At 42.4% G+C, this 15,536-nt stretch overlaps 1 protein-coding gene across 4 annotated transcripts in view; it reads left to right on the top strand.

Moving 5' to 3' along the window:
* Positions 1–15,536, top strand: part of SCN10A (sodium voltage-gated channel alpha subunit 10) — a 103,933-nt gene that overhangs the window by 32,609 nt on the left and 55,788 nt on the right. Inside the window, exons 6-9 of one of the 4 annotated variants that reach the window (XM_055557093.1) lie at positions 6,701–6,829; positions 8,718–8,809; positions 11,031–11,252; positions 11,646–11,709. In XM_055557093.1, the coding sequence (XP_055413068.1) occupies positions 6,701–6,829; positions 8,718–8,809; positions 11,031–11,252; positions 11,646–11,709 (507 nt within the window). Of the gene's footprint in view, positions 1–6,700; positions 6,830–8,717; positions 8,810–11,030; positions 11,253–11,645; positions 11,710–14,371; positions 15,535–15,536 lie in introns of those variants that run through there. The other 3 variants (XM_055557092.1, XM_055557091.1, XM_055557090.1) reach the window with 3 other exon arrangements.

Genomic DNA, 15,536 nt, shown 5'->3' with positions numbered 1-15,536 from the left:
TGCTTCACTGTCTTCCTTCTATATTGGCCCTGAGAACTCCAAATTCTCACTCTGCTCTGCAGAACAATTCAGCTCTCCATCCCCCCCATGGCATTTCTCAATAAGTGATCAAAGAATTTTCACTAAAAATCTCTCAGTAGCTTCTAAAACATTTGACAGATTCAGAAGAAAAAGCAATGTAATCATTTTACGCACAGATCATTTAAAAATCTGAAATGTAAAATTAATTGTCATTTACATAGAATTTCTGACTTTTCATGTTTTTTAGAGCAGTGTATGAACTTCAAGGACTGCCTTAGTTCATACTGGTTAACATGGAGTTAGTTATGGAATTAATCCTCTATCTTAATTAATGTATTTTATTGTCCTATTTCATTACGTTTACATTTGTCATTTACTTTTGTTAAACTTGCATTTTTTCATCATTACCATTGCATAGTATCACAATTCAAAGAATGAACTATCATTGTAAAAGTGATTTGCAAAAATATAATAGTGACGAAAATAGAAAAATAAATCCTATAAGTAATAAATGGACTTCGTCAAAGCAAAAAAGCTTGACTCTGTATGTCATAAGTGGACAATCAATGTGGATAATCACACAAAAGCAGACAAAAATAAATAAGAAAACAGGGAGATGACAATGAATAATGATAAATTTTATTGGATCAATGATCCTTTTGGTCAAGTGTGTGTGTATTAGTTGCTCGGTCATGTCTGACTCTTTGCGACCCCATGGACTGTAGCCCTCCAGACTCCTCTGTCCCTGGAATTCTCCAGGCAAGAATACTGGAGTGGGTTGCCATTTCCTTCTCCAGGGAATCTTCCCAACTCAGGGGTCAAACCTAGGTCTCCTGTATTGCAGGCAGATTCTTTATTGTCTGAGCCACCAGGGAAGCCCCTTTGTTCTAATACCTAATTTATTATCTCTTAACATTTTATCAAATAATAATAGAAGACTTCCCAAAACTTCCTTGCTATATTCTAATTTATCAACCTCACTTTTAAACCAACTGACTGTCCCTAGTACAAACGCAAAAAAAAGGATTTCCAGTACAATATTGTCAAAATTCCATGTTAAATGTTGAAAGATATAAAAACTATAGAGTTATCATTTGCCTTCATAGCAAAAATAAGTACAATTATACCTTTGCTGATAAGATATAAAACTAGCTTCAAAAATAACAAATATTGTAGTTGGAAAGAAAGCAAGAAATAATCAGTACAATTCCTTTATCAGAGCTATTGGATTTCTTATAATGTGACTGGCATTTAAAAATCAATGACTGTTATGTATGTAAACAAGCAGACACTGTACTTCATAGTTGAGTAAAATGATTGAATAAATCAGTTGTCAGTATAGATTCACCATATATGTGAGAGAGAAGTATTCGATAGCTTTTTGTCCTATTTATCATGAAGCCTGATTTTAAAAGAAGAGATTTCTGGTTTAATTAAACTTAGTTTATCAATTATGAAATAGACTTTAAAAAGTAGATTAACTCCTACACCAGTGTTCATAGAGGCATTATTCACAATACTTGAAAGGTGGTTTCCAAATGTCCCATCAACAGATAAATGGACAAATGTCCAAGAAATAAATGGTAAACAAAATGTGGTATGTATATATGATGAAATATTGTTCAGCCTTAAAAATGAATGAGATTCTGATATTTGCCACAACATGGATGAAGCTTTAAAATACTATGCTAAGTTAAATTTGCCAGATACGAAAAAGGACCAGTATTGTATTGATATGATTCCTCTTATACTAGGTACCTAGAATAGGCAAATTTATGGAGACAGGGAAGGTAGAATAGTGGTTGTCAGGGAACAGGGGAAGGAGAAGTGGGGAGTTGCCTAATGAGTTTCTGTTTGAGATGATGAAAAAGTTTTAGAGATGGATATACTTTGGTGATGTTTGCACAATTTTATGAATGTATTTAATGCTGCTGAATTGTATACTTAAAAATGGTTATTTAAAGTAGTAAGTTTTTTATTATATGTATTTTACCACAATGGAAAGAAAAGATAGTTAAATTGATATTAAGGAAGCTCTAGCTACATGAGCAGCAAGGAAAGGCATCACTATACCAATGGAAGATGTTGCTTCTAGATGCAGTATGGCGCTTATTGGTGAAAATAGTGGAGGTCTGTCTATAGCATGCCTCCAGACCCTGATTTGCTGTTGAGGGACATCATGGAAGTTGTGATTATAAACTGATTGTGGTCACTTAGTATATGTCTCCTCAGCCAATAGGACTGAAACAAAAAGTGAGTACAGGATACTTTTGCACAGTGAATTGCAAACAACAACAACAAAAAAAGGTTTTGCAGTGTTTTCTAATAAGAAATCAAATCTTTTAAAATGAGTATGTCTGTGGCTATGCATAGCATGTCTCAGTAATATATTTAGGATGTTGAATAGTCTGGATCTTTGACTTCAGGGTCTAAATACCAGAGTTTTTGAACGATTAAATATCACAACTTCTTAAAACTGAACAGTGGTGCAAACAGCTCAGTGGCTGAGAGTTCGACACTTTCCCAGTACCAATGATTTTCTTCACTCATCAGGAAAAACACTTAAGGTGTGTTTTTGCATATTAAAAATCACATCCAAATGCTGCATCTGAACATGCAAAGATACCCTGTGAGGCTAATGTCACCAGAGAGAGGATGTAACTCCATCAGCTGCTGTCTCCCCAGCTGAGACCTTTTACCTAGCTTGCAGTGGCACTAAGCCGGGGCTCTTCTCCTCTGGTGAAACTCTGAAAATAGTCTTTAGAGAGAACTCTCTCCATAATTTCTAAATCTGCATTTGATGTGAAAGGCCAGAAATAATCCGTCAAAGCTTCCCAACAACCTATAATTCTGAGTTAAGATTTTCTAATTTAGAAAACATAAAGAGCGGGGGGAAACCCAACAAGCTATGGGAGTTGACAGCTCAAGCAGCTCCCCAGCCAGATATAGATTCTTCATGAATGATTTTAAACAGCATTTCTTCTCTCACAGATAGGAAAAAACGTTACTGCTATTTGCTTTTTAATCTGATTTTTACTTTTAGTTAAGATACACAGATACAAGGTTTAAAAGGTCACATAGCTCCATAAAGATTCAAACAAAAACAGCAATTTCATGTTTCTCATCTTCTCACACCTAATCTGTATTTTTAGAGGCAGCCACTCTGTTTGTGTTTTTTTCCTACTGCTTTCTTTGATACCTCTCATTCTCTAATAATATGCTCAGACTACTATTTAAAAACATTTTTCCACATTAGATATTATCTACTGGCTTTCTGTTATAGAAAAGAAAGGAATTAAGTCCACATATAAACACTTATTTTCTCTTTCTTAAAAGAGAAAATATTTACACTTATTTTTTCTCTTTCAAAAATTATAGCTATAATTTTTGGTTAGAGAATCAGACAATATGGACACTGCCTGACTATATATATGATGATAGAATAGTATTGCTAAGCAAATACTACTCACAACTGTATCATGCAGTATATTTTGCTTATATATATATATATATACACACACACACACACACACACACACACACACATATTGCTTTCTCTGGAATTAATAAGGACTTCATTTCTTCCTTTGCTCAGTTTTCTATATATTTATCACTAATTTGTACCCAAAGTCTTCTCCAGAGGTTTAATTATTGCTTAAGTTTACTTGAATGTATCAGATTATCCATCGATTTCTATTTTTCTTGGGAAAATTCCTCTTAGAGTCCTTCAACTGCTGCTTCAGTTTGGTCTAGATGTTCCCTCAATGTGATGAACAGATCTTTTCCAGAGATTTTTCTTTCTCCATCCTCTTTTGGATCCCATTTGTCACTTCCCTGCATCCCATATCCTCCTCTTTATTGATTACTTCCTTGTTTTGGTGGGACATATTATCTAAGCAATGGTACCCCACTCCAGTACTCTTGCCTGGAAAATCCCATGGGCAGAGGAGCCTGGTAGGCTGCAGTCCATGGGGTTATGAAGAGTCGGACACAACTGAGCGACTTCACTTTCACTTTTCACTTTCATGCATTGGAGAAGGAAATGGCAACCCACTCCAGTGTTCTTGCCTGGAGAATCCCAGGGACGGGGGAGCCTGGTGGGCTGCCGTCTATGGGGTCACACAGAGTCGGACAGGACTGATGCGACTTAGCAGCAGCAGCAGCAGCAGCAGCATCTAGTAACTTTTTTAGATGGGTTGGTGGGAAATAAATTTTCTGAGACTTGGCATATCTTCATTCTACCCTCATCGAAACAGTTTAGTTGGAGAAGCAATTCTATATTAAAAATTATTTTCCTCAAAAATTTAAGGCATTGTTCCTTTGTCTTATAACCTCCAATTTTTGCTCTGAAGAAATCTGGCGCTATTTTGATTCTCAGTCCTTTGTATGTGACCTCTGATTTTCACTCCTTCAGAAAAACTTAGGCTCTTTTGTTTGTGTAATATGTTCTCAAATTTTGTGATGTTGTGCCTTGTTATGAACATTTTTCGTTCATTTTCCTGAACACTCATGGATATTTTAACTGACTAGATCCTTCAGTTAAGGGAAATTTTCTTATATTATTTGTTTGATAATTTTTTCCTGTATATTTCCTTCTCTATTTCTTTTTGGATCTCCCTTTAATCAGACATTGTACCTATTGGTCTAATTCTCTAATTTTCATATTTTTAATCACCTGTTATTTATTTCTTTTTGTTCCACTTTCTGTGAGATTTCAACTGTATTTCTAGCCCTTCTATTAATGTTTTAATTTTGCTATCATATTTTTGCTTTCAAAGTGTTCACATTTGTCCTTTGAATGTTCTAGTTTGTAGCCTTCTGTTTGTACCCAATGTCTTCTCATCTCCTAACTCTCTAAAAATATTAATGATCGGGATATTTCCTAAATCTACTTCTATCTGCATTCTCTCTTTTTCTTTTTCTTTCCTGTTTCGTTCCTTTAGTCTTTAGTGTTAGAAGTATCCTTCAGATTCCTGATGCTCAATGGCTGCCTGAATATATTAAAAGGGCAGCATCTTCCTGAGCTATTAACCTGACTGCCAAGCTTGTAGGAACTTACTGAGGGGAAGAAGTGGGTGGGTGGCAGGGTTGCTGCCTTTTAGTACATATGTAAATTTTTCTTTCATAACCCTGTGTCAGGATGCAGCTCTCTCCCTCCTATTCAGTTGGTCTATTTCCAGATCAGAGGAGGCAGTTCCTCTCTGAATGGGTGGTGTGCGGTGGTATTTAGAAAGTCCAATTGCTTGTTAATAAAGACTTTCAAGCTCTCTTTACAAACCCACTTGCCCCTGTCTCCCTGGGCTCCACTTTCAGAGACATTTAGCATCCCTAAGTCCTAAGCAGCTCTGCTATCTGGGTTGGCTTGCTTCTGGGAACTCCCTGCTTCCAGCTTTCTAGGGTCTGCTCTGCCAGTTACCATTCATCCATCTTCACTCTAATTTCCAAAATGCTGTTGTGTTCTCCATTATCATTGCCCTAGTGAATGTATACTTTTTTAAAAGTTCCTTTTACTACCATTTAAGAAGAATTTCCAAAAGGTTGGAGGTAAATACATGTTCAATCTGCCATATTCAATCAAAAGTCTTTTCATTTTTCATACCAGTGTTTCTGCTGATGTATGGCAAAACCAATATAATATTGTAAAGTAATTAGCCTCCAATTAAAATAAATAAATTTAAATTTAAAAAAAATTAAAAAAAGAATCTTATAATTAAAAAAAAGTAGGGTATCTAAAATTAGGTGTGATTTATGCATGCATCTATGTCCCTTTGGGCAGTAGTTCTCAAAGGGTAGTTCCTCAGGCCAGCAGCATTAGGCTCAGCTGGGAACTTGTTAGAAATGCAAATTCTTGGGCTCTACCCCAGACTTACCGAATCAGAAACTCTGGGCTGACAACCTGGAAATCTGTGCTTGAACAAGCTTTCCATGGGGTCAGTCAGATCAGTGCTGGAGTCTGAGAACCACCGCTGTTGGTGAGTGAGGCATTCTGAACACTAGAGAAACACTCCCCTACTCTCAACCTCAGCTTCAGAGCCTTCTCCTCAAATCCAGACCCAAAATGTGTCCAACAGAATAAAAAGGCTCTTTTGAGATGACTTCCTCTAACAGGACCCATCCTCCTGAGAAAATGTGTATGAATTCAGATGCTTTTCTCTTCCATGACACCTAGTTATTTACTGCTTTAGATAGTAAACAGACCAGGATCCCTGAGGCCAGAAATGCCAGCAGGCCAAGCATGGCATTAGAAGAAAAGACAGTGGGAAGCAGAGAGGTCTGGAGAGGGGGGATGCAGTCAGATCTCCTCCCTCTTCCATATTTTCAGTCAAGTTGAGGGAGGAACTGCCAGCTTCCCTCAGGGCAGGGAGCCTTGAGGAACCTCATGGAACAGGAAGAGCTTTGTTTGGAACCCTGCGGTGGTTTCGTGCCCTCACCCTCTGCCCACCTTCAGAGCAGCAGAGGCTGCTAGTCATCCCAGCCACACACGTCCCTCCCCACCCCAGCCATCTCTGCGACTCCTCTGAGTTCCTCCATCTGTGGCTCATCTCCCTAGCTTCCCCTCATCTCCTTCCCCACCTTGGTGATGCTCTTTGCATGCTCTCCTTTGGAACAATCACAACCACTCTCCCTCTGAGCTCTCTCCAAGGTGCAGTTAACACTCCCTTTCCATCTTCCCCCCCAGATATGTCTTCACTGTCATCTATACCTTTGAAGCCTTGATAAAGATATTGGCAAGAGGATTTTGTCTAAATGAGTTCACTTACTTGAGAGATCCTTGGAACTGGCTGGATTTCAGTGTCATCACTCTGGCGTGAGTATTTCTCCACATTGATCTGTGTATGACATTATAGGTGTGTCCAGAAAAACATCTACTTCTGCTTTATTGATTATGCCAAAGCCTTTGACTGTGTGGATCACAACAAACTGTGGAAAATTCTTTAAGAGATGACAATAGCAGACCACCTTACCTGCCTCCTGAGAAACCTGTATGCAGGTCAAGAAGGAACAGTTAGAACCAGATATGGAACAACAGACTGGTTCCAAATTGGGAAAAAAAAATACTCCAAGGCTGTATATTGTCATCCTGCTTATTTAACTTATTTGCAGAGTACATCGTGAAGTGCTGGGCTGGATGAAGCACAAGCTGGAATCAAGATTGCCAGGAGAAATATCAATAATCTCAGATACGCAGATGACACCACCCTTATGGCAGAAAGTGAAGAAGAACTAAAGAGCCTCTTGATGAAAGTGAAAGAGGAGAATGAAAAAGCTGGCTTAAAGCTCAACATTCAGAAAACTAAGATCATGGCATCTGGTCCCATCACTTCATGGTAAATAGATGGGGAAACAATGGAAACAGTGACATACTTGTGTTTTGGGGGCTCCAAAATCACTGCAGATGGTGATTGGAGCCGTGAAATTAAAAGATGCTTTTAGTTTTTGCTCCTTGGAAGAAAAGCTATGACCAACCTAGACAGCATATTAAAAAGCAGAGACATGACTTTGCCAACAATGGTCCATCTAGTCAAAGCTATGGCTTTTCCAGTAGTCATGTATGGATGTGAGAGTTGGACTATAAAGAAAGCTGAGGGATGAAGAATTGATGCTTTTGAACTGTGGTGTTGGAGAGGACTCTTGAGAGTCCCTTGAACTGCAAGGAGATCCAACTAGTCAATCCTAAAGAAAATCGGTCCTGAATATTCATTGGAAGGACTGATGCTGAAGCTGAAACTCCGATACTTTGGCCACCTGATGCGAAGAAGTGACTCATTTGAAAAGTGACTCATTTGCTGGGAAAGATTGAAGGCAGGAGGAGAAGCGGATGACAGAGGATGAGATGGTTGGATGGCATCACCGACTCAATGGACATGAGTTTGAGTAAACTCTGGGAGTTGGTGATGGACAGGGAGGCCTGGCGTGCTGCAGTCCATGAGGTCGCAAAGAGTTGGACATGATGACTGAGTGACTGAAGTGAAACAGGCTGTCATTCTGGGGGTGTTATCCTTATCTCTTTCCAGCTTCCTCATTTGGGACTCTGTGGCCCAGGGTCTCTTTGCCAAAGACTCTTGCTTTGGGAGTCATTTTCCAGGGTTAGTCCCATACCCTCAGGGAGAAGTTGGAGACCTTAAATCTGAGCTGATAATTGGCCTGTCAAAGTGGATCAGCTTCGTACCTCCTGAACATGAAGATCTTTCCCTGAGGAACCAGTGCCCAAGGAGATGGGTTGGCCACACACCATCTGCATGGTAGTACACAGAATCTTCTAGATCACAATGGTGTGGTGGTGGTTTAGCTGCTAAGTCATGTCCAACTCTTGTTATCCCATGGACTGTAGCCCACCAGGCTCCTCTGTCCATGGGATTTCCCAGATAAGAATATTGGAGTGGGTTGCTGTTTCCTTCTCCAGGGAATCTTCCTGACCCAGGGATTGAACCCAGGTGTCCTGCATTGCAGGCGGATTCTTTACCACTGAGCCACCAGGGAAGTTTTTGCATCTTCTCAAAGAGGCCACTCTGAAAAATATTGCCATAATTAAATCAGGGTTCATGTCAGTCCATGGATGCAAGTGCCAGTAGATTCTCAGAGTCTGTTCTGGGTACTTCCTAGGCTTGGGTTGCCCAAAATTGTCCGTGTTTATGCTGCATAAATTCCCAAGACCCTCTTCATGCAGAGATGCTGACTGATTTCTGGTCCTACAGCTACGCTGGTGAAGTGACAGATCTCCGCGGGATCTCAGGCCTGCGGACGTTCAGAGTCCTTAGAGCTTTAAAAACCGTGTCTGTGATCCCGGGTGAGTGGCTTTAACCAGCATATTTACTCATAGAGCTTATATTGGTTTCTACAGCCTAACATCCCACTTTGATTTTCACAAACGGCCTATAAATTGCCAGAATATGGACTATTGTCCTCATTTAAGAGAGAAACTGAGGCCCAGAGAGTAGAAAACACAATCCCAAATCCTCATCACTAGAGGCAGTTGTGACCTGGAAACCTCGTGTCCTGATTCTTAGCCAGCGCTCTATCCAGAGTAACTCATGCTGTCCATAACAGACAAAAAGGTCAGGTCTTTGTTTTACATTCTCATTGTGGGATTCAGGCAAGCCTCCAGTCAGATTCTCATTTATACTTGAAACCCAAATGTAAGCTTGGAAACAGAGAAGAAGGGAAAAGGCAGTCCCAGGCTCTGGTGGTTGTCTTCCCCATTTTCATGAATCTGAACATTTAAGCCTCAGCCCTGCCTTCAGACCCACAGAAGAGAAAATAATTAGACAATTCTTGATTACAGACAATTCAGAAATGGAAATAGTCCCCCAGGGCTGATCTTATTGGGCCTCCAATATCTCTGTTACCACATGATACTCCTCAACCCCCTCTGGGTTGATGGAGGGGATGGTGAGGCCTGAGACCAGGTAATGGCCTTGAGATGGGACTCAAGGCTTCCCCCTTGTGGCCTAATGGGTTGTCTCCCCTCCCTCACCCAAAAACCCCTGCCCTCACCTGGAAACAGAAATACTTATGCTAGAGTAGAAGTCCCTTTCCACAGTTCTGCGTCTGGCTCTGCAGGAAATGACTGGAAAGTCTTTGCCAACTTCCACTGAACGAAGAAAATCATGAAGAATCATTTTCTTCATGAAGAGAATCACAGCAATAAGTAGTCAGTTCTTCCCCTTAGTATGTCTCTCACCTACTCAGCCAGGAAGACCCTGAGTTTTGTGTACAACACCTGGCCTATGGAGACTCCCCTCCTGCCTCATCTCTCTCCTGTACCCACCTCCAGAAGCTTCCTGTGGTTCCACAGATACTCATAGCTTTTGCTCATCACGCAGCCCCAGGCCACATTGCTCCTCTGTTAGGAAAGTCCCTTCTCCTCTTCACTCAATTCATACGCATCCTCAGGGTTCTGCCATGCTCTGACTTCCTCAAAGAGACTCCCTGGTCCTTCCCATCTTCCTCAACCCCCAACCCAACCCTACTCCCACCCCCAGGCTTCTGTGATGGACTGTTTCTCTGTGTGCCCACCTACTCACTAATGCTATCGAGTTCTCTCTCACTCGTCAGACAGCCCCACAACAGACCAGTGCCTTAACCATTGCTTGGCTCCTGAGAGGGAACCAAGCAGGGCAGAGGGTGCTCAGTGGATTATTTGGCCAAAAAGACAAGGCAAGGCTAGATCGCAGCTTGCTTCTCTGCTTAGAGCTCTTTCTGTTACTTAGAAATCTGCTTTTCCAAAGAAGGTGATTTCCTTTGCCAGAGCAATAAATTATCCTTCCTTAAACAAGCAGGGGCCCCATCTGAGCAGCTATGCAGCTATGCTGCTCAGATTCTCTGTTTCTTCCTCAGTGGCTCTCAGTGTCTCTCATGGCCTCACTCTATTGCTGTGCTCATCCCTCTGTCTTTCTGTCCCTGTCTTGTTCTATCTCCCTTGTATCTCTCCCTCCCTCCCTCCATTTCGTCTTCTTCCTTTTCTTCCACCTCCTCCTCTTTCTTTCCTTTTCCTCCTCTTCCTCTTTTCCTCCTTTCTTCTTTTCTTCTTCTCCTCCTTTCTCTTGCTCTCTCTCACACACCAATGTTCCTATGGCCCTAAGCCTCAAGCTGCCTCCCAGGACTGAGATAAGGACAGACTAATAGATACCAAATGACTGGAGTGAAATTGGCAGCCTCATGCTAGGGCTAGTACCTGGAGCACAGCAGGTACTCAATAATTATTTTTTCATCAAATTGCTACTGTCTGGAATTTATTCACTTTAAGAAGATTTTAATAATGCATAGTCTGGGTCTCAGTTGCCTCATCTTTACAATTGGACAATATTCTCTTCCTATCTGCCTCTCAGGCTTATGGCAAGGTTCAAATGAGGAACTGGGCTTGAAACTGCCCTAGAGTTTGTAAAATATCTCACACCTGTGTGTAATGAAAGGGTAGGAAGGCTAAGATGCAAGCGTGCCAGGCACACGTGTGTGCTCTGTGTGTGCGACGTCATCCACGTAGAAGTATCACTGTCATCTTCCCACAGGGCTGAAGGTCATCGTGGGGGCCCTGATCCACTCGGTGAAGAAGCTGGCTGACGTGACCATTCTCACTGTCTTCTGCCTGAGTGTCTTTGCCCTGGTGGGCCTGCAGCTCTTCAAGGGCAACCTCAAGAACAAATGTGTCAAGAACTGCACAGTCGTCAATGAGACAGCCAGTTACTCCTCTCACAAAAATCGGGAGTGGAATTACTGCCAAGAGGACCAAGGTCTGGTTGGTGGGGAGTTTGACGCCTCTTCATACCTGTGCAGACATATATTTTGATTGAAATTCTTCGCATGAGTTGTGTTTTACTTTGGGGCCCCCCCATTCTCGGTTGTCCAGTGTCCCTTTCACAAGGAAATGAGTCCAGAGGCAAGTCATTCTGCCTCTGCTGGAGGATTCTGCCTCTGCACAAGGTTGAGGCCACAGCTCAGCTTCTCTCTTCCCAGATGAGACATTTCCCCTTCCCAGCTCTCAGCATACCCACGGAGGGCGCGCAGTCAAGAATATCCTCCTTGCTCAGGCAGAAGTCTCAGCAGGTGTTGCTTTCACCACTCAAGGCTTGAGTTGAGGGTTGAGAACCATATGTGAGACTTCTGCTTCTTCCTTTATTTTGCAGATTACTATACCAACAAGGAAGGCACTTCTGACCCCTTACTCTGTGGCAATGGATCTGATGCAGGGTGAGTGTTCAAGCCATAACAAAACACCAGTGCCCAGCAGCCCTTTCTCCTTTTTGTCATCAGTTCTTTCTGGGTGAAGCCTACGTTGAAAGTCCCGAGGAAAATGTGGAAATTAATAAGCCATGGCCTCTGCCATCCCAGGTTCATGAGAAGAGAGTATATGAGTAAGCTCTTGTTATGAAACAAACATTCCCCAAGATTTTTGTGACTTAAAACACCAGCCATTTATTTAGCTCAGTATTCTGTGCATCTGCACCTTGGGCTGAAATCAGCCTGGTGTTCCTCTGACATTGACTGGACTCATTCATGCATCTGCAGACAGTGGACAGATTAGCAGGGGTCCAGCTGATCCAGGATGGCCTCAGCTTGGGTGTCTTGTCTCTGTTCCTCATGGTTTCTCACCCCCCAGCAGACTAGCCCAGGCTTTTTCTCCTATTGGAGGCAGGATTCCAAGAGAGAGAATGGAAATGTGCAAGGTCTCTTGAGGCCTAGGCTTACAACTGGCATAATGTCACTTCTACTGCATCCTGTTGACCCAAGTTGCAAGGCACAAGTGAGTCCAGATCCAAGAAATGGAGGAACAGACTCACCTCTTGATGGGAAAACTTGCAACATCATATTGAAAGGGGTATGGAGACAGGAAAGGGAATAATTGTGGTCATTTTTGCAAACAATCTGCCCAAGAAAGGAAGTAATATTTATTAAATATGTTTTGTGTCAAATGCTCTTCATTTAGTTGTCACAACTCCATCACATGGGTTTCATTATCCTCATACAATTGAGGAAGAGACACATGCCTCAGACTGGGCAATTTCAAATTCTTTCAGCGGCCAGACACAAAACAACATGTGTCTAGAATGTGAGGAATGGGCTGGGTGGGTACCAAGACCATGAGAGTTCACGCGCCAGCCAAAGTGGCAGCCACTTCCCAGTTCAGCTTTTGGTTATCATGTGGAAACATGGATCCACTGCTTCCAGATGATCCAGGTTTTTAAAAGAGAGACAGGAAATTTCGATTTTTATGTAAACTTTCTTAACTATAAACATTGACTACAAATTCCAAAAAATATCTACATATGGTGGGCCAAACACAATATTTTAGCAATGCAAATTCAGCCAGCAATCTGCCAGTTTGTGAGCTCTGATGCATATACATAAAGATGCTGTGCTCTGGAGAACCAGTACTGTCCTAGAGGCTCCCTGGGCTGGAAAAACACAGCAAGATGATGGTGTGAGGCAGGGAGGATGTCAAGGAAGGTTTCCCAGAGGTGGTGAGGTTGAAGGGCAAACAGGATGTCTCCAGGCTGGATGAACAAGAGATGGTTTGGATGGTACCATTCCAGGTGGCAGAATAGAATGTGAGACAAAGCAAAGGCACATGGGACTCCTTAGGTCTGCCTGCTGCTTTGTGGAGCAGGTATGAGTAGAAAGAGATTAGGCAACAGATGAGAAAGGCTCATCCCTGCCCATCTCCATGGCAGGGGTGTCTGGAAGCCCAGGCCCACACAACCCCTTCCCCGAATGGCTAACAGCCCTATATTGCGTAAGTAGCACAGGGTGGGGCATGTTGGAGTTCAGCCTTCATCAGTTCCCTAAGAAAACAATCTCATCAAGAGCCGAGGGGTGGGACTAACAGAAGAATTTGAGCAACACAGGCCCCCTGGCCTCTTTCTTCATAAATGCACTTGGCATTTCGTTCTAGAGCTCAGGAAGAGGGTTGTTCTGATGTCAGTTTTCATTTGCCCTTGACTTAATTGAAACCGAGGATCTGTCAATGTCCTTTTCCCATCTGGTAATGACATTTCTCACGAGGATGGTTCCATAGTAACCCATACACTGACTGTGGTAAAGCTGTGAGGTCCGCCCGTGGGGCCCCGCTCTGACTCCGAGAGAGACCAGCTATCCTGACGGGTAGGTCCTGGCCAGGCGGGAAGAAGTGGAAAGGGCTGGGAAAGGCCTGGGGTGTCAAGTAGAGGCCAGCTTAGGTGACGAGCAGAGAGAACCTTGGTGGGCATGCTGTGAACACCAAGCCTGGGTTCTGTGCTGAGCCACAGAGAAGTCAGAGACCTGAGCAAAAGCCCATACTGACCAATGGCACTGCAGGGAGAAAGTCTGAGGTCTCAAGGTGGAGAACAAGTACCAGGAAATACTTGATGGTTTTCAGCATTCTTTCACATGTATTATTCTAGTCCATGTTTTTGGTAGCTTCTGGTTAAAAACAGCAAGAATTTTAATTCTGCATTTTACATATAATATTTACTATGCTGAAGGTACCTTGCAAGAGCCTTTGCACCATGGTCTCATTTAATTCTCTTGAGCAGTTAGCTGTTGATGCATAGCAGCTATAGTGGGGTTCTACAGGAGGCAGAGATAGGCTGCCTTAGCATTAAGTAGCAAACCTACAGGTAATGGGTTAACTAGCTCCTTGGGAAAGTGAAACCAAGAGAGTGTCCTTATATGTGGGTCTACAGAGCCTGGGAACTTGCAAATCTCCAACCAAAGTTGGAGATAGATAGAACTGGGATTGGGTTACAATCAAGTTGTCAGGCCCTAATCAATTGTATGGGTTCCTGCCTGTGTGTCTGCATGAATGTCTGGAGTAAGAAGATCCCTCAGAGACGGGTGTTGGTGGAGGAATCCTAAAGTAGAATCCCTAATTAAGAAAAAAAGCATTACCGTCTCCTCAGCCAGGTCATCCCACACAGGTGGAAAGGATCACTCACATGCCTTGAGCTTAGAGATGCTTCCCGACATCAGCTTAGCTGCTTATAATGAGAAAGAGGGACGTGGAGCCTTCCCCACCCCAGGACTCAGCAGGCAGTCATCTTCAGTTTGGCCTTTCTTCATAGATCAGTCTTCATAAGCTACTTGACAATTTTATTTCTCCTTTGAAATAAATCCATTGGCATCTGTGTGGTTTTAGACTACTGACTTCTTCTTTCTGAACCCCAGCTTCTGCATCTGTTTTTTTTTTTAAAGGATTATTGAGATGATTAAATTATAGCATTTGTGAAACACTTAGGAGAGGGAGAGGCTCAGTTATTCGGAAGTGGTGTCTTTATTGTTACATCTAATTGGTCAGTGAACTTGGCTAATGTGTGTCCTCCTTTGAAAGACAACTCTGCAAGTGATGCCAACTGACTCAGGTTTTACTGACTGTCCCTCTTGCAGTGTGAATTTGCAAAAAGCTTATGAGGTCTTGTCTGGGCCAGCTAGTCTTCTCCAGGCCATTTCTCTCTGCATGAAACTCTGAATTGAAGGTATTATGTTACTGGGGCAAGGCCAGGCTGTGTGTGTGCGGTGGGGAGTCGGGGAGACAGGGGCAGAATCCCCTACTAGGCCCAGAAAAGTGGACTTTTGTCTAACACGCAGACATAAATTTTCTGAGGAGATACACACATACTGACAAAATGAAAGACTTTTTTTTGTAAACGAGTGCTTGAGCAGAGCATTTTTTTTTTCAGCAGAGCATTTTTTTTTTTTTGTAGATGGGTGTTCTTCCTATGGCTTCCAGTCTCAGGGTTTATGCAGGTGGTGCTGGTTTTCCAGGTTGCCTCTGGCCAATCATTTTGCTCATGCCCATATTTGGTCTGCCTCAGGGCCCTTCCTGGTGGTGCACACATCTCTCAATCAAGACGGATTCCAGAGCAAGGGTTTCTGGGAGGTTTGCAGGATTATTAGGGGTTGGTGTCTGCTCCCTCCTTTTGGTCCCTCCTGAATTCTTCCAGTTGGTTTTGGAGGCAGTTTGTAGTTTCCTTAGTGTGACTTCTTGTCGTAACTCATGTAACAAGTTATTTTTGTGTCTGGCCATGGTGGGCAGTTTTGGT

The sequence above is a fragment of the Bubalus kerabau genome, chromosome 20, assembly GCF_029407905.1.
Source record: "Bubalus kerabau isolate K-KA32 ecotype Philippines breed swamp buffalo chromosome 20, PCC_UOA_SB_1v2, whole genome shotgun sequence".
Lineage (NCBI taxonomy): Eukaryota > Metazoa > Chordata > Mammalia > Artiodactyla > Bovidae > Bubalus > Bubalus kerabau.
The sequence above is the reverse complement of the archived record's forward strand: the minus strand, read 5'-3'. Positions and strand labels throughout refer to the sequence as shown.